At 39.3% G+C, this 17,556-nt stretch overlaps 1 protein-coding gene across 2 annotated transcripts in view; it reads left to right on the top strand.

The window, feature by feature from the left end:
- The first annotated feature begins 2,473 nt into the window (after positions 1 to 2,473).
- The window catches only part of osbpl9 (oxysterol binding protein-like 9), a 227,033-nt gene continuing 211,950 nt past the window's right edge, over positions 2,474 to 17,556 (top strand). For both annotated transcript variants that reach the window (XM_060830452.1, XM_060830453.1), the window contains exon 1: positions 2,474 to 2,608. In XM_060830452.1, the coding sequence (XP_060686435.1) occupies positions 2,498 to 2,608 (111 nt within the window). In that variant the 5' untranslated portion in view covers positions 2,474 to 2,497. The remainder of the gene's footprint in view (positions 2,609 to 17,556) is intronic.

A 17,556-nucleotide genomic window follows, 5' to 3' on the forward strand; every position in this document is an offset into this window, starting at 1 on the left:
ACATTTTTAAGGTGAGACGAGAGAGATTTAAACAAAGATTTATTTCTTTACACAGGGCGTGGTTCACATATGGAATGAACTTCCTGTAAATAGGAGAAGTTTGCAGGGATATAGGCCAGGAGCAGGCAAGTACGATTAGTTTAGTTTGGGATTATGTTCGATATGGACTGAAGGATTGGTCAGGAAAACGTAAATTTGCCATAGTCCTACCAGATCAAAGGGTTGCTCTCATTAGAAAGAGATGATAGATGGTGGGTTAACCTGATGATCACCTACAACTGAGGTGAGAGGAGAGATTGAGGAGAGTCCTTCACAGCAACCACAGCCAGTGTGATTTAGGGCTAAAATGTTTTAACCAATGCATCATACTATGTATTACTTCCTCCTAGCTTTGCCTAATTAGACTGTTATTAAAAAGTGCTGATTCTTCACATGTAAACCTGAAATCATTCTAAAACACTGAAACTACCACTTCAGCAGCTCCCACTTTTGGCCTCATCATGAGAATTCCACATTATCAATTGGTTGAGAGCATGTCAAGACCTCTACTGGAGCTATCATCCCTATATAATGTCATGTCTGACTGGCATGGATGACTACTTGGAGTTTTCCTTCTTGCTATTCAAGCATTTCAATACTGTTTTAATTCCCCACAATTCATGGTTAGTGTTTGAAGTTTTCTGGGTTTTTTACCTCTGCCTTCAGAACCTTCAATCTTTCCAAGATTTGTTTTCTTAAAGACTATCAAGTTCTTGACATGCCTTCAGAGTCCTGCTTTTACTCAGTTGTACCTTTCAAGTCTCCCAACACTCATCTTGCATTTAGATTTTTTTTTGCTGTGCCCCTTGAACTCTTTTAACATTAAATCCTGGCTCTGAAGTCCCTCCTCTATTTCCACCATGCTTTACAGGTGATACTGCTTTTTCTCATTGAGATATTGGTTTGGAGTATCTCAGACTGTGGGTGTTTGTACATACACTGTCTGAGGCTGACTCCTGAACACTAAGGCTCTTTAAATCCTTAACTATATAACATTTACTTATGTAATTTATAGGTAATCAAATACACATCCTAGTATAATGTCTAAAACCTCTATCTTGCTCATTCTAGATTGGTGTCTTCTCACTTATGGGTGTCAAAATCATGTGATTAGTGACATTATTATGGTGTCATGATTTTACTATTTCACTATTTCTTCCAGTTCAACAAGAAGGCTTTCTTCTCCAGTTTGAATTGGAAATGTGCTTGTGCTTTCAGAATAAACACATCACCTGCTGCTAAAATCAGGTTGGGGACTCAGGTGAAGGGGTGGGCAGCATTTGTTTTCATTACCCTTAAACCCCACTGAGATCAAATACACAGTGAAGTTTTTGAAAAGGTTGGCGCTGCAAATTATGACCGAACAAATTGAAGCATAGTGACAAAAACATGTATCTTTGCAAGAAAGGAAATGAAGGTTGGTAGACACAAGGGCAGCCGACTGCACATGATTTATAGTTTAGAATCCAAGTCTGTTGGAATAAATTGCGTTTTTAATCTAACCTCACTGCATTTTCCGCATTTATTTTCTCATCCTTCAATTGACTACGGCTTGCATAGTGGAATTTCAAAACAAATGACTGGCAAATGCATCTTAAATTTCATAAATTTATTATTGGGTAACTTATCACTGATGCAGATGGAGCACTTATTTTTACAGATTTATTCTGCAACTCTAAAACAGTCAATTGTTGTGCACGATCTATCTACAATTTCTTTTGTTAACTCTACTGACGATCTATAACATTTGTCAAACTGCAGTCATAGGGCAAAATTCCAGAAATTTCTGGGAGATGAGGTGAACACCATCTTTTTGCGCATACAGCGACAAAATATTTCAGTTGATGTGGTAGTTTAGACTTTGAAATTACAGCAACACTACAAGTCCTGATGGCTGAGGAACTAATATTTGTTTTGTGTTTACACTAAAGGACTGATGTTGATAAGCCAGCCAGTCCAACCCTCCCAAGGGAGACGGAAGTTTTGTTGAAAAAAGCCTGCGATGTTGAAAACCCTGAAACAAAACTCGAAAATAGTGGAAACACTCAGCAGGATTGGCAGAACCTGTTTTTTTTACACACATCAACCACCTCAGTTCTGAATAATCGACCCGAACGACGTAATAAGTTCCGATTTTCACCTCTGTATAAACGGATGAGTTGAAATTTCGCTGAAACAGTTGCGCCCTCTCCCCCAAAGTTTTGTGGGGCTTGTCAACAAGGGCTTAAAATGCAAGGGATGGAGTTAATCTTTGATGTGAGCTGCATCAATTTTTTAAAAAAAAGTCACTATTACTGTGTGTGGCTATACCGTACAACTGATAAAGGTGTAAACTTTATCGGATTTTTAAAAAAAGCCGTGCCATGAGAAATTCAAGTCTCCGCCCCCCCAGCACAGCTCTTTTTCCAATGAGCAACCAGCGCTGACGTAGAGCTGGGTTTGTTTTCATTCCCTGAAAATGGCGTCCATCATGGAAGGGCCGCTCAGTAAGTGGACCAACGTCATGAAAGGATGGCAGTACCGCTGGTTTGTGTTGGACTACAACGCCGGTTTACTCTCTTACTACACGGTGAGTGGAACTTAAACTACCATAACGTCCTCGACGAGTCGAAGCGACGAGCTATTGTCTGTTCAGTCGGGCTGGGTTTTAAGTCTTCTCCCCTCCCCCCTCCCAGGGTGACACACAAACTTGATAGCGACTAGGAAAGGCCCCGCCCCTCGTGGGACGCTCTGGAGAATGTGTGACAGCGAGATTGACCAATGAGACATAGGATTCAGTAACATAGGCTTGACAATCGAATAGTGTTGTCCAATCAGTGTATGGCAGAAGGCGGGACATTAGGTTGAAGGGTCAGGTATTAGGTTAGATTGGTTGGTGCGGTGATAACGGCGGTTCAGGATCAGGTAGTGGCTTTGTCAGATAGTGGAAGGCTTCTCCTTTGAGTGCACAATATATTGTGGTATATATTATTCGGTAAATCATAGAGTCGAACGGGCAGTTGGGTCTCTGATTCATTTCAACTGCTGAGACTCAATTGCACAAATGATATTTGGTAACGGTAAACGGCGTATGTGTCTCTCAGACGCAGTGTCTATCTTACAACGTTTGCCAAACCTCGTTTCTTTGTTTAGAAACGTATGGCAACTTGATCGAGGCTCTGGACACTGTCTTCCAAAACAAAAACAAGATCGAGAATTCTTTTGTGTGTAACACATAGTCTGTTGTTAATTCACCAGTATTTATTTTCGCAATAACTTAGAAATTATCCATTGTGAATCAGATTGAGGAAAATAGGCACAACAAATGCTGCCACATCCCCATGTTCTGAAAGGTTAAACAAAGGAAGATGCTGCAGACCAGTATACTGCTTTTGTTCACTGAAAACATTAAAACATTATCAGCGTCAAGAATCACTGTCATATTATCATATGCCTTATTTAAAATTACTATTGTATGCCTCAACTGTTTATTAGAAATGGCAGGGTCACTTTGTTTCTCAACTTTTATGCTGTTGATCTGGTTGAAGGCGAGCACAAATCTTTCCTGAATTTTTTTTTGTTAATCTTCACTGTTGTGCAATTCTGTGTTGTGGACAATATTCATCATTTTTGTACCAGTGATCTGTAAGAAATGTCTAAGATTTTGAAAATTATAGGATGTATAAAATTTGAAGATTTCACAGTAATATGATGCAGCAAATGCCATTTTAGGTGAATAAATGAGAATAATGGGACAGCATCTAATGGGTGACAGTCTCTGAAAGTACTGTTGGTTATCCAAGTCCACACTTGTATCCTCTTAAAGAAATGGGTATACCCTGAACGTGACATCTACTGAGTCAGAAAAATGCTTACATTGGAGAATGTTCCCAAATTTTGTAAGGTTGGTTTTTCAAGGGAGTTGTGTCAAATGTTAGTAGTGACAAATAATATACTTACGTGCAGAGATATAAATGAACACCGGTTGGGTGTCTTGAAATTCGAACAGTGTGAATGTAAGAGTAAATACCGAGTAGTTGCCAAAGTCAACCCAACTTGCATCTGTGATGGTGACTCTGATTAACTGAGCACAGGTCTCTGAAGTAGATGGTGAATGCTGTAATGCTCATGTGTATTATCTTGGAGATGGACATTCTTATCCCTTGTATAGTAATAATTACAGTATCTCAAACTATATTTCACATACTGGGTAACAACTTAGTTATATTGTTGCGGGACTGTTAATCCAAAGACTCAGGTAATGTTCTGGGCACTCAGGTTTGAATCCTGCCATGGTAGATGGGATTTGAATTGAGTAAAAATTTGGAATTAAGAGACTGATGATGAACACTAATCCATTGTCAATTGTTGTAAAAAAATACATCTGGTTCACTGATATCATTTAGGGAACTGTCATCCTTACCTGGTCTAGCCTACATTGACCCTGGACCCACAGCAATATGGTTAATTCTTGACACCCCTTTGGGAAATTAAGAATGGCCAGTAGATGTTAATTGAATGAAAAAAAAACTTTGCTTGCTTAAAAATATTTCTGCAAGAAAACATGCATTTGCATTAAAATAGACTTAGATATAGTCATAGTCATAGAGATGTAATAATTATTTGATCTTGCATAAAGTATACACGCTTTTCCAAATCTTTATTCAAAATTGAGTTAGTCATCAAATAATAATTATTGAATCCTGGCAGACCAAACATATCCCTCAGAAAAATTCTGATATTGGAAGAAGAACATTTACTGAATCAACATTTTGAAATCACGCCCAAGCATTCAAACTTAGCTTTTCCACCCTAGTCTGTGAACAATAATGACCCAATTAAGATAGCTCATGATCAAAAATGAAAGATTAGATTACCTACAGTATGGAAACAAGCCCTTTTGGCCCAACAAGTCCATACCGACACTCTGAAGAACCAGACCCATTCCTCTACATTTATCCTGAATACGATGGGCAATTTAGCATGGCCAGTTCACCTGACCTGCGCATCTTTGGATTGTGGGAGAAAACCCACGCACACACGAGGAGAATGTGCAAACTGCACACGGTCAATCGCCTGAGGTGGGAATCTAATCCGTGTCCCTGGCGCTGTGAGGCAACAGTGCTAACCACTGAGCCACCATGCCACCCCAAAGGTCAAAATGGATTTATTGCAACTTAGTTGGAGAGTCTGGAATGTGTGGAAAAACTTGAGGTTATATTTATTTCACTTTTCTGATCCCTGACATGAATTTTGAGCGAGAGGAGCAGTTGTACATCAGTGTTCTGTAATTGAGTAGCTGCCATAAATGATATATCAATGAAGATTGACTGTAATGTGTGTGATGTGCCTAGGAGGGCATTGAAGATCGGACTGTAAACGGTGTTGGCATGAGATAAGCTATAATGACTATTGCAACCGGTAGAAATGTATTCACACGGGTGTTGTGGAAAAGATGCAGTGGAGAAAGCAGTATGACAACAATGTAGAAAACAGCAGTCATAGAGATGTACAGCGTGGAAACAGAGCCTTCGTTCCAACTCGTCCATGTTGACCAGATATCCTAAATTAATCTAGTCACATTTGGCCCATATCCCTGTAAACCCTTCCTATTCATATACCCATCCAGATGCCTTTCAAATGATGTAATTGTCTAGTCTCTTCCAGCTTCCCTGGCAGTTTATTCCATACATGCACTACCCTTTGGATGGAAATGTTGCTCCCTAGGTCCCTTTTAAATTTTTTCCCCCTCTCACCTTAAACCTATGCCCTCTAGTTTTGGTTCCCCTACCCTACTGAAAAGATCCCTCATGATTTTATAAACCTCTATGATGTCATCTGTCAGCCTCGAATGCTACAGGGAAAATAGCCCCAGCCTATTCATCCTCTTGCTGGAACTCTGGCAAAATACTTGTAAATCTTTTCTGAACCCTTTCAATGTTTCACAACATCCTTCTTGTAGTAGCGAGACCAGAATTGAATGCAGTATTCCAACAGTGGCCAAACCAATGTCCTGTACAGCTGCAGCATGACCTCCCAACTCCTGTGCTCAATGCTCTGACCAATAAAGCTGAACATACCAAATGCCTTCTTTACTATCCTATCTACCTGCGACTCCACTTTCAAGGAGCTATGAATCTGCACTGTAAGGTCTATTTGTTCAAAGCACTCAGCTGGACCTTACCATTAAGTGTATGATTCCTGCCCTGATTCATCCCAACAAAATGTAGCAGCTCATTTACCTAGATTAAACTCCCACCTGCCAATCCTTGGGCCATTAGCCCATCTGATCATGTTCCTGTTGTACTCTGAGATGACTTTCTGCACTGTGCATTGCATCACCAGTTTTGGAATCATTTGCAAATTTACTAACCATGCCTCTTACATTTAACATCCAAATTATTTGTATAAATGACAAAAAGCAGTGGACTGTGCACTAGTCCCTGCAGCACACCTGTAGCCTTCAATGTGAAAAGCAACCCTCCACCACCATCTTATGTCTCCTACCTTCTATCCAATTTTGTATCCAATTGGCTAGTTTTTCCTATATTCCTTGTGATATTACCACCTCAACCAGTCTACCATATGGAATCTTGTTGAACACCGACAGATGTTCATGGAGACAACGTCCACCACTCTGCCTTCATCAATCATCTTCATCATTTCTACAAAAAAAGCAATCTAGTTAGTGAGAAATGATTTCCCATGTGCAAAGTCACATTGACTAGCCCTATTCATTCCTTGCCTTTCTAAATTCATGTAAATCTCCATCCCTCAGAATCTCCTCCAACAACTTGTCCACCACTGATGTCAGGCTCACTGGCCTATAGTTCCCTGGCTTTTCCTTACCACCTTCCTTAAATCTTGGCACCATGTTAGCCAGCCTCCAGTCTTCTGGCACCTCATCCATGGCTATTGATAAAAATATCTCAAAGGGGCCCAGCAATCACTTCCCAGATTTCAACAGAGTTCTAGGATACATCTGTTCAAGATCTGGGGATTCATTCACCTTTACGTCTATTAAGACGTCCAGCACCACTACCTCTGTAATGTTGGCACTTTTGAAGATAGCTCTATTTATTTCCTCACATTCTCCAGCTTCCATATCCTTCTCCACAACAAACACAGATTCAAAATACTTGTTAATATCTCACCCAACTCCCATGGTTCCACACTTAGATGGTCTTGCTGACCTTTTTAACGTTGTCCCATTTCCACCTCAGACGAAGCAAAACGATTAGAGACACAGAATAGTTTTAGCTCCTTCATCTTTCTTCCAAGCCCTGGAGGGAGAGAGAACAGCAATTTCTTAATGAATTACATAGTCATTTGCAGGGAGGAGCATCCAGATAAGGCACATACATATTGATGGGGTGACTGTTACAATCAGCGAGTGTCAATAGTAAAGATTAAGCCATTTGCTGTTGTGCATTGAATAACTGGCTTCACATTATGAATACTTTTCACCTTGGTGAAAGTGAAGACTGGAGATGCAGGAGATTAGTCTCGTGAGTATGGTGCTAGAAAAGCACAGCAGGTCAGGCAGCATCTAAGGAGTAGGAAAACCGACGTTTCGGGCAAAAGCCTGATGAAGGGCTTTTACCTGAAGCATTGATTGTTCTGCTGCTCTGATCCTGCCTGACCTGTGCTTTTCCAGCGCCATACTCTCGATACTTTTCACCTTGTTAACTGATTTTACATACTAAATGCTTCTTGTTAAATTGCTTTACATAATGAATGCATTTCCACCTTGTTAATCCACTACCCTTGCCTTCAGAACCTCCATTGTTTATTGCAAGTTCTTATCTGGTCTGAGTCATGTTTAGTTGAACTTTTTTGTTTCACAAAACTGAAAACTTTCCCTACCTGCTCATACCCTATACATGTTGTCATTCCCTTTATCATTTCATGACAACCACCTAGATGGTACTACCAGCTTTCATATAACTTTGACAGCCTGTATTTAAGCAAGTTATGTAAACACAGCATATAATGATTTATAACAACAAAAATCACAAGTCCGTTACAGTAAATAGAATTTGTAGAATCCTCCCATGTGGAAATAAATTTAGCAATAAAGTTCTTAAATCCATAGTCTTAGTGACCACTCCCAACGCCTCCAAGTTGAGTGGAAATGAGCCAGTTCTCCAATGTCCTTCAGTAAAGTCCAAGTGGGAAAGAAAATTCAGTCTGTGCTTCTGCATCACTCCATGGAGAAATCTGAATTCTTAGATAAGGGCAGTTAAATACTTAACAAAACTGACGAGACTTCCATCTTTGCAAAGATGCTTTAGCTGGAGGATACCAGCACATTTGAGTATGCAGTACAGCAGCTGCAGCTGCAGGTGAGGTGAATGTGGCTTCTGCTCCCATTCTGCTGTTAAGTGTAACAAAGCCAACTGGCTGTTGTGATGTTCGTTTGATCACCTTCATATCTCTTAAATGATCAAAAGAGAAGGTAAATCTCCCGTAGTTTAATGTCTGTAGGAAGGCCACTGACAAAAAGCGTACAGACCTCCTCTTCACTATTGTTAGCTTCTTCACTTTTTGTGCTCATGACTGGGGAGCTGATTAAATCCATTGAATCAGGTTGTGAAGGGGTGGGCAGTGGTCCGAAAGCATGCTTTACCTGTAAATGGAGAAACTCTAGAGAAGGTGTTAGCTGCTGAAAGTGTCTCTGCATTTCCTCTCTCATTCCTTCTTTGTCACGGTGGTTATCAGTATGTAGACAGTCAAACATTTCACTACACTAAATTGTGTCTGCCTATTTCAACATTCTTTGATTTCTTGAAGTCTATTACTTTGTTTGCTATTTATGATATTATCAAGTTTTATACAAGCCATAAACTTCTAAATTGTACTGCCTGAACAATTCAATCAATTATAAACAACAATCAATGGTCCTAAAATCAAACCCTCAGGGGACATCATACAGGCTTTTCAAAAATTATTTTCCTTTAACAAATTGACACTTAGCTAATGCGAAAGCTATCAGGAAAAGTATTTCTAAAATCTACAACAGGGAGAGGTTTCCTGTGCTTTAGCAATTGAAGAGGCAGCTTTAGTTCAGATTTAAATCTCAAATATTCGTGGGAAACAAATGCAGAATATTTTAAAATATGTTCTCCAAATGAAACTTTCCAAATAAAACAGCCAGAATTACAGTGGCAACTTTGGTAGAGATCAACATTCTTTGAATTTGTAATATGAAGGGGGCCAATCAAGTCTTAACAATAAATAACAGAACTGAAACCGCTCCACCTTAAGTTCGAATATTCTCTTAAAATCTTAACAAAACAACAAACTTAAAATGCATGCTTCTTTTCGTGAGCACTGCATTAAAAACACAGCAGCAAAGATATTTTAATACAATGCTCTCATCTGGCTAAAGCATGACCACAGATCCAACTGCTTTTTTAAAATTGGCATTGTAGAATTTCAAGCAAATCAGGTGCTCAAGGCACTCAATCCATTTTTTTTTAAGGTTACAAGTTCGATAATTTTGAAAAGGATATAATGTTGTACAATTCCAGTGTAAAACAAAATCTGCCCCATTACGTAGCCCACAAAACACATTGAATTGAGATTCTGATTCAAACAAGGCAAAATAGTTACTTAAAAGGACTTTGTGAACCAATGTTTTATCAAACCAAATTTTTTAAACATCAAATACTCTCAGAATGGCACAATTTACATTGAAACTTTCCTTTTTCAACCCAAATATTAGTACAACCATAATTTACACTTCTCATTTTACTTTTTTTCCATCCTCTCACTAAAATTACACTTCTAAAAAGAGAAAGTCCTCACAGCGGGCCACATGGTGCCACAGTCCAAGCCATTCTCTTCCCCAGAACAAAACCTTGCAGAGTCTCAAATTTTGCTATGAGGGTACTTTAACCCCTTTCTCACTTTAACTCCCACTTAAACACCGAGAACTCGAATCCCAAACTGTGCGGATGACTTGAAACCCACCCAGGGGACTCGAACCTCAGTACAGTGTGGAGAATCTTAGGGTTTCCCATTGACTGAAAAACCATTTGGTATGTTATGGCAATGCCAGTTAAAGCTTTAACAAGCCGCCTATTACAGTTCCTTGATTTTTCAAGCGCCCTTGGAGGGCTTTGAATGTTCCCTAAAATTAGATCCGTATTTTTGTTTATCAGCAGTAATTCTAATTATTCATAATTTTCATAATTCTGTCATGGTAAAATATTTTTGAATGATGCTAATTATGTCAAAACAAATGTTTGGTAGAATTGTACTCCTTCTCCAGTGGTATTCTGGTTATAATCTCTTTGGTACATTGTACCAATGTCAATCTTCCAGTTGTGGTCTAACCAGCATCTTGTATGAATTGTTTATCACCTTTTCCTTTCTCTTTAATGCACGTATCTGAGTGTAAACTGTGAACTGTTGGTATGTGTGCTTGACATTTTTAAATATCAAAAAAAACCTGTTCATTAGATGCTGTGTGTGGTTTGCTTCGTGTGGGTGGGTCTTTAACATCTGTGCCTGATCTTGGCAATATTATCTGCATTGCCTGCTTGATTTCAAGTGCTGACTAGTAAGGGGAGAATAAACCTGAATGTATATTTATAAGCCTAATAATGGAGGTTGACTCCTAAACTGAGTTTCCCTAAAGGTGCATTTTTCAACTGAATGATGGGAGGTTGATTTCTACACTGAGTATAGGATAAACCATGCATTTTAGCATCCAGGAACAGGGGTTGCCTCAACACTTTAGATTCTGTGGTCTGCAAATGCTTCTATTTAAGCAGAATTTAAATAAAACAATTTTTAAAGATTTTTGTTGATAGTTGAAAATGTGTCTGTAAGTGTTTGGAAAGTTGTATAATTGGCAACTGGATGTGGGGGAGGGTGGGGAGCAAAATTATGATTTGCTATAGAGTTAGAAATTGGTATTGTTAAGTTTAACTGCACAAAAGGGGTTTTCTTTTGAGTTTAGTCAAACCCTTCAGAATTCCTTGCCACCTTTTGACTACTTTCTTGACACAGTCTTGTTTGACTTCTGCTCTGAGGAATTCATTTGTCCAAATAGGCTGGTCCAAAATTTTAAGTAAAGTGTACAATTCTGAATGAAATCCATCTTCAGGTTCTATTTTCACAAATTAATCATTAGCCAGACGTTTTCTGTTCATCATCATTTCCCAGTTTTTCTTTCCAGTATTCCTACTGGCACAAATTTAAGCAAACTTTAAAAGTAAAATTCAGAACAGTATAAAGCATATCCCAGTTACCTTTTAATAGAAAACCTTGGTCCAGACCAACATTGACTGTTTGAGTTTTATGGTAATGCCCCTGGAAAAGGTTTGATCATAATTCTAGGAGATTGATACTGAATTTAAAAGTCCTTTAAATATGCAATATATTTTGACTTTTATCTTAAAAAAAAGTGAAGATGGAGAAATGTTGAAAATTCATGAAGAGGTGTGACTTTAAATTAGTTTCGCTCAATGGAACCAAGAGAATGGGTTCTGAAGAAGAGTCATTGGTCCCAAAATGTTCATTTCTGCTTTCTCTCCACAGACCTTTTGAGTTTTTCTAGTAACTTGTGATTTTGTGTCTGATTTCCAGCATCCACAGTTTTTTTTCTTTTCGTTTAAGGGAGGGTGGTCCCCGGAGAGGCCAAGATTTGTTGTCAACGATTTGCATAAGCATGGAACTAGATTGGATGTAGGACATTTTGTATTGTGAGTGCAAAAATTCAAAGGTGTTAGAATCGCTAGAAATAGTAGGTCAGGCAGCATTTGTGGAGTGAGGAAATAAGTATATTTTCAGTTCAGTGACCTTTCGTAAGGATGAAGAAGAATCTGATATGATTGAATATATTTTTGCAATGGTTGATATCAAAAAAATTCATCAAATATTGGACAATGTGCCTTGTCATTGCAGACTGGTGGAACTTCATTTTTGTTTGGCCATGCAAGGAATTTATTAGATTTATATTTCCCTGAATTGAGCTAGGATTACTAAGTTTTTTTGGCCAGTCATTAAATTACATGGCTGGTGAGGAAGGGTTTGTGGTGGGTTTGTGATGCTAAATCAGATTATGATTGACTGCCTTAGATATACCTAATGAACCGAATGATTTGATCATTTTTGTCTGTTTCAAAAGAAATATGAAACTGAAACTTTTCTGTACATCTCTGAATGCAATGAGTGAAAATACACTCTTACGTCAAAATATATAGTGTATTTAGTTGGTGTGATGTACTTTTTTATTTACTTCTATGTTGCTTCTTCAGTTTTCCATCCTGTTTTAACTTCCATTCAAATTTTGGTTTATTTCTAACCTTACTTTTAACCTCTGTGTATACTTGTGTATTATGTGATCCTTTCCTTCCCTCATTATTTAAATTTTTTTTCACTTTTTTGTCAAAGCATTCTAATGAGACGATAATAAAACAGTTGTGAAACTACAAAATGACTTGGGTATAAATATGCTCAATGCTGCATATTTTCTCTGACAATCAAGTAATGTATGCAATTCCTTGGAATAAAGCAATTTATAGGGTTCATGCAGTATTATTTTTAAAACATAGCCATGACTGTTGGATAAGAGCTCAAACCAATATCTTGGAAAGGCAAACTGATGAAGTAAGGAAACGTTGGAAAGTATGCTCTGATTGTGGTGCACTATCTGACCTCACCATTTGCAGCATTTGGCATGGTTCATCCTACCATATTGCGTTTTCTAGCTATAGGGAGATAGTGAGGAAAGAGATCAATCTGAGACTGGTACAGTTCAGAACAGAAGTGAGTCAAACTGTTAGGGCAGGCAGGGACAAGGTAGGACTAATAAATTAAACTGCATTTATTTCAATGCAAGGGGCCTAACAGGGAAGGCAGATGAACTCAGGGCATGGTTAGGAACATGGGACTGGGATATCATAGCAATTATGGAAACATAGCTCAGGGATGGGCAGGACTGGCAGCTTAACGCTCCAGGATACAAATGCTACAGGAAAGATAGAAAGGGAGGCAAGAGAGGAAGGCAAGTGGCATTTTTGATAAGGGATAGCATTACAGCTGTGCTGAGGGAGGATAGTCCCAGAAATACATCCAGGGAAGTTATTTGGGTGGAACTGAGAAACAAGAAAGGGATGGTCACCTTATTGGGATTGTATTATAGACCCCCGAATAGTCATAGGGAAATTGAGAAACAAACTTGTAAGGAGATCTCAGCTATCTGTAATAATAAGAGGGTAGTTATGGTAGGGGATTTTAACTTTCCAAACATCAACTGGGACTGCTATAGTGTTAAGTGTGTACAAGACAATTTTCTGATTCATTATGTGGATGTACCTACTAGAGAAGGTGCAAAACTTGACCTACTCTTGGGAAATAAGGCAGGGCAGGTGACTGAGGTGTCAGTGAGGGAGCACTTTGGGGCCAGTGACCATAATTCTATTTGTTTCCGAAAGCTGATTTGGAGGCAGATGTTCACAGGTAAAGGGACGGCTGGAAAATGGGAAGCCTTCAGAATTGAGCTAACAAGAATCCAGAGAAAGTATATTCCTGTCAGGGTGAAAGGGAAGGCTGGTAGGTAGAGGGAATGCTGGATGACTAAAGAAATTGAGGGTTTGGTTTAAAAAAAGGAAGGATATATCGGGTATAGACAGGATAGATCAAGTGAATTCTTACAAGAGTATAAAGGAAGTAAGAGTATACTTTAAGAAGGAAATCAGGAAGGCAAAAAGGGGACATGAGATAGCTTTGGTAAATAGAATTAAGGAGAATCCAAAGGGTTTTTGCAAATTATATTAGGGACAAAAGGGTAACTAGGGAGACAATAGGGCCCCTCCAAGATCAGCAAGGTGGCCTTTGTGTGGAGCCACAGAAAATGGGGGACATACCAAATGAATATTTTGCATCAGTATTTACTGAGGAAAAGGATATAGGCTGTAGGGATATAAATGGTGATATCTTGCAAAATGTCCAGATTACAGAGTAGGAAGTACTGGATGTCTTGAAATGGTTAAAGGTGGATATATCCCCAGGACCTGATCAGGTGTACCCGAGAACTCTGTGGGAAGCTATAGAAGTGATTGCTGGGTCTCTTGCTGAGATATTTGTATCATCAATAGTCACAGGTGAGGTGCCGGAAGACTGGAGGTTGGCTAACTTGCTGCCATTATTTCAGAAAGGTGGTAAGGACAATCCAGGGAACTATAAACCAGTGAGCCTGACGTCGGTGGTGAGCACGTTGTTGGAGGGAGTCCTGAGGGACAGGATGTACATGTATTTGGAAAGGCAAGGACTGATTAGGGATGGTCAACATGGCTTTGTGTGTGGGAAATCATGTCTCACAAACTTGATTGTGTTTTTGAAGAAGTAACAAAGAAGATTGATGAGGGCAGTGCAGTAGATGTGACCTATATGGACTTCAGTAAGGCGTTCAACAAGGTTCCCCATGGGAGACTGATTAGCAAGGTAAGATCTCATGGAATACAGGGAGAACTAGCCATTTGGATACAGAACTGGCTCAATGGTAGAAGACAGAGGGTGGTGGTGGAGGGTTGTTTTTCAGAATGGAGGCCTTTGACCAGTGGAGTGCCACAAGGATCGGTGCTGGTTCCTCTACCTTTTGTCATTTATGTAAATGATTTTGAATGCGAGCATTAGATGTACAGTTAGTAAGTTTGCAGATGACACCAAAATTGGAGGTGTAGTGGACCGCGAAGAGGGTTACCTCCGATTACAACAGGATCTGGACCAGATGGGCCAATGGGCTGAGAAGTGGCAGATGGAGTTTAATTCAGATAAATGCAAGGTGCTGCATTTTGGGAAAGCAACTCTTAGCAGGACTTAATGGTAAGGTCCCAGGGAGTGTTGCTGAACAAAGAGACCTTGGAGTGCAGGTTCATAGCTCCTTGAAAGTGGAGTCGCAGGTAGATAGGATAGTGAAGAAGGCGTATGGTATGCTTTTCTTTATTGGTCAGAATATTGAGTACAAGAGCTGGGAGGTCATGTTGCAGCTGTACAGGACATCGGTTAGGCTACTGTTGGAATATTGCATGCAATTCTGGTCTCCTTCTTACCGGAAAGATGTTGTGAAACATTGAAAGATTTCAGAAAAGATTTACAAGAATGTTGCCAGGGTTGGAGGATTTGAGTATAGGGAGAGGCTAAACAGGCTGGGGCTGTTTTCCCTGCAGGGTCGGAGGCTGAGGGGTGACCTTATAGAGGTTTACAAAATTATGAGGGGCATGGATAGGATACATAGACAAAGTCTTTTCCCTGGGGTCGGGGAGTCCAGAACTAGAGGGCATAGGTTTAGGGTGAGAGGGGAAAGATATAAAAGAGACCTAAGGGGCAACTTTTTCACACAGAGGGTGGTTATTGTATGGAATGAGCTGCCAGAGGATGTGGTGTAAGCTGATACAATTGCAATATACCCATCCAAATGCCTCTTAAATATGAATAGAAAGGGTTTGGAGGGATATGGGCCGGGTGCTGGCAGGTGTGAGTAGATTGGGTTGGGATATCTGGTTGGCCTGGACGGGTTGGACCTAAGGGTCTGTTTCCATGCTGTACATCTCTATGACTGTATAACAGTTCCCTTGCTTTGAAGGCTATCAAACGTTTTGAGCAGCCTTTTCTTGAGGCATAAAGTAAAATAAGCAAGCATATTATTCTGAACCAAATAAAACTTTGTTTCGGCACCAGCTGGTCTTTCATTTGAATATTTTATGAATACTTGTTAGACTCGTTGCTGTGTCAGTTACTCATGGTCCCTCTGGAGCCTTTGAAGAATGAGAGTACAGGGAGTGTGGTGGCTTAAAAGGAAATCATCTGTACTATCCTATTACGTTTCTTGAATGCTTGACTAGGCTTTGTCATACTCCCTGAATGAGTGCGCTAAGTTAGCGTGTTGGAAATATATTCACAGAATTAAACACTTAAAGTAAAATTCCATTCAAGACTCCTAATTTAACACTGATGCTTCAGGCACATTGGAACAAAGCCAGTGGCAAAAAGTTGTAACGTAAAATATTAAAAATACCACCTTTATGCTCAGGTGCCTTTTCTTCTTTCATATTCGATTAAACTAAATTGAAACTAGTAGTTTAGTGGGAATTTAAGGAATTCTCAACTACGATGGAAAGTGAGAAGAGTATCTGCTGTGATTCTGTTGGCAAATGTTGTCAACGGATTATGGTGCTCATATGTGTTATAACTAAGTGCATCCACAGGAAGGCAAAGAAAACAAAGCTACACGGGAGTCTGAGGAATGAAGGGTTTGGAAAGGGATGGGTTGTTATGGTAGAGAAGGTTAACATGGGCAAGGTGCATAAATAGTTGAGGCATTGTGTGATGGAGAAGAGTGTGAAGAAGGACAAGACTGGTAATCAATACACATCATTGAGGATAAGAGTGATGAATCAGCAAGACCAATGTTGGAGCGAATGCAGTTGGTATAAGGTATGAGCAGAGTTTTGGGTGAGCTGACATTCATGGAGAATATATATCTGATCAGAAGCTCATTGGAATCGTTAATGGTGTTAGGTAGAGTCTGGTGATTGTGGTGATGAGAACATGTCTCTTGGGTATGAATAGGTCGGGAAAGAGTTCTGTTCTGAGTTTTGTGAAACAGCTGAGCATGACTCAGATCAGATAAGAACTTGCAGTTAACAATGGGATGCTGGAGGCAAGGGTCATGGGTTAACAAGGTGGAAAAGTATTCATTATGTCGAGCCATTTAACAATATTGGAAGCATTCAGTATGTTTGGTCAGTTTACCAAGGTGAAAAGTATTCATTATGTGAAGCCAGTTAAAGTTAAGAATATTCATTACCTAACAGCAGATGACTTAATTTCTACTATTGACACTTGCTGATTGTAACAGTCACCCAGTCAATATATATGTTGCCCTATCTGGATGTTCCTCCCTGTGAAGTGACTATATAATTCATTAAGAAACTGCTGTTCGAGAGAGAAGACCGAGAACTCATGTCTTTGTACACGTGGGCAATCATTCTCTCTCCCTTCAGGGCCTGGAATAAAGATGAAGGTAAACAGTATGGTGTCTGAGTGTTCCGCTTCAACTAACAGGGGAAACGGGATGACAATGAAAGCTCTTCAATGAGAAACTTTTAACCTGTTTCTCACTACAGAGGTGCAGTCTGACCTGTGCATTTTCACCATTTTGCATTTTTAAATTTCTGGTATTTATAATGTTAAGTTGTGAAGATTCAACAACACTTGTTAAATTTTGATTGTCAAATAGGGATATTGCTAACAGATTAGGTAATTTGTGATTCTGAGCAGGTTAGTATTTATTTTGCTACTCTGTGGTAAATCTAGGGATCAATATATTGTTTATTAGCTACCTGTTGAAAGCAGCAGAGCCAAAAAACATTAACTTTCTTGTCTAGAAAAGCTGCAGTTGTCCCCTTTCAACAGGACAAAACACAATATAAATATTTCTGTAAATAAACTTGAATTTCTGTTGCAGTTTACTTAAACAAGAGCTAGCTAAAATTAAATATAATCCTCTGAATTATATTGGAA

Source organism: Hemiscyllium ocellatum, chromosome 9 (assembly GCF_020745735.1).
Source record: "Hemiscyllium ocellatum isolate sHemOce1 chromosome 9, sHemOce1.pat.X.cur, whole genome shotgun sequence".
NCBI lineage: Eukaryota > Metazoa > Chordata > Chondrichthyes > Orectolobiformes > Hemiscylliidae > Hemiscyllium > Hemiscyllium ocellatum.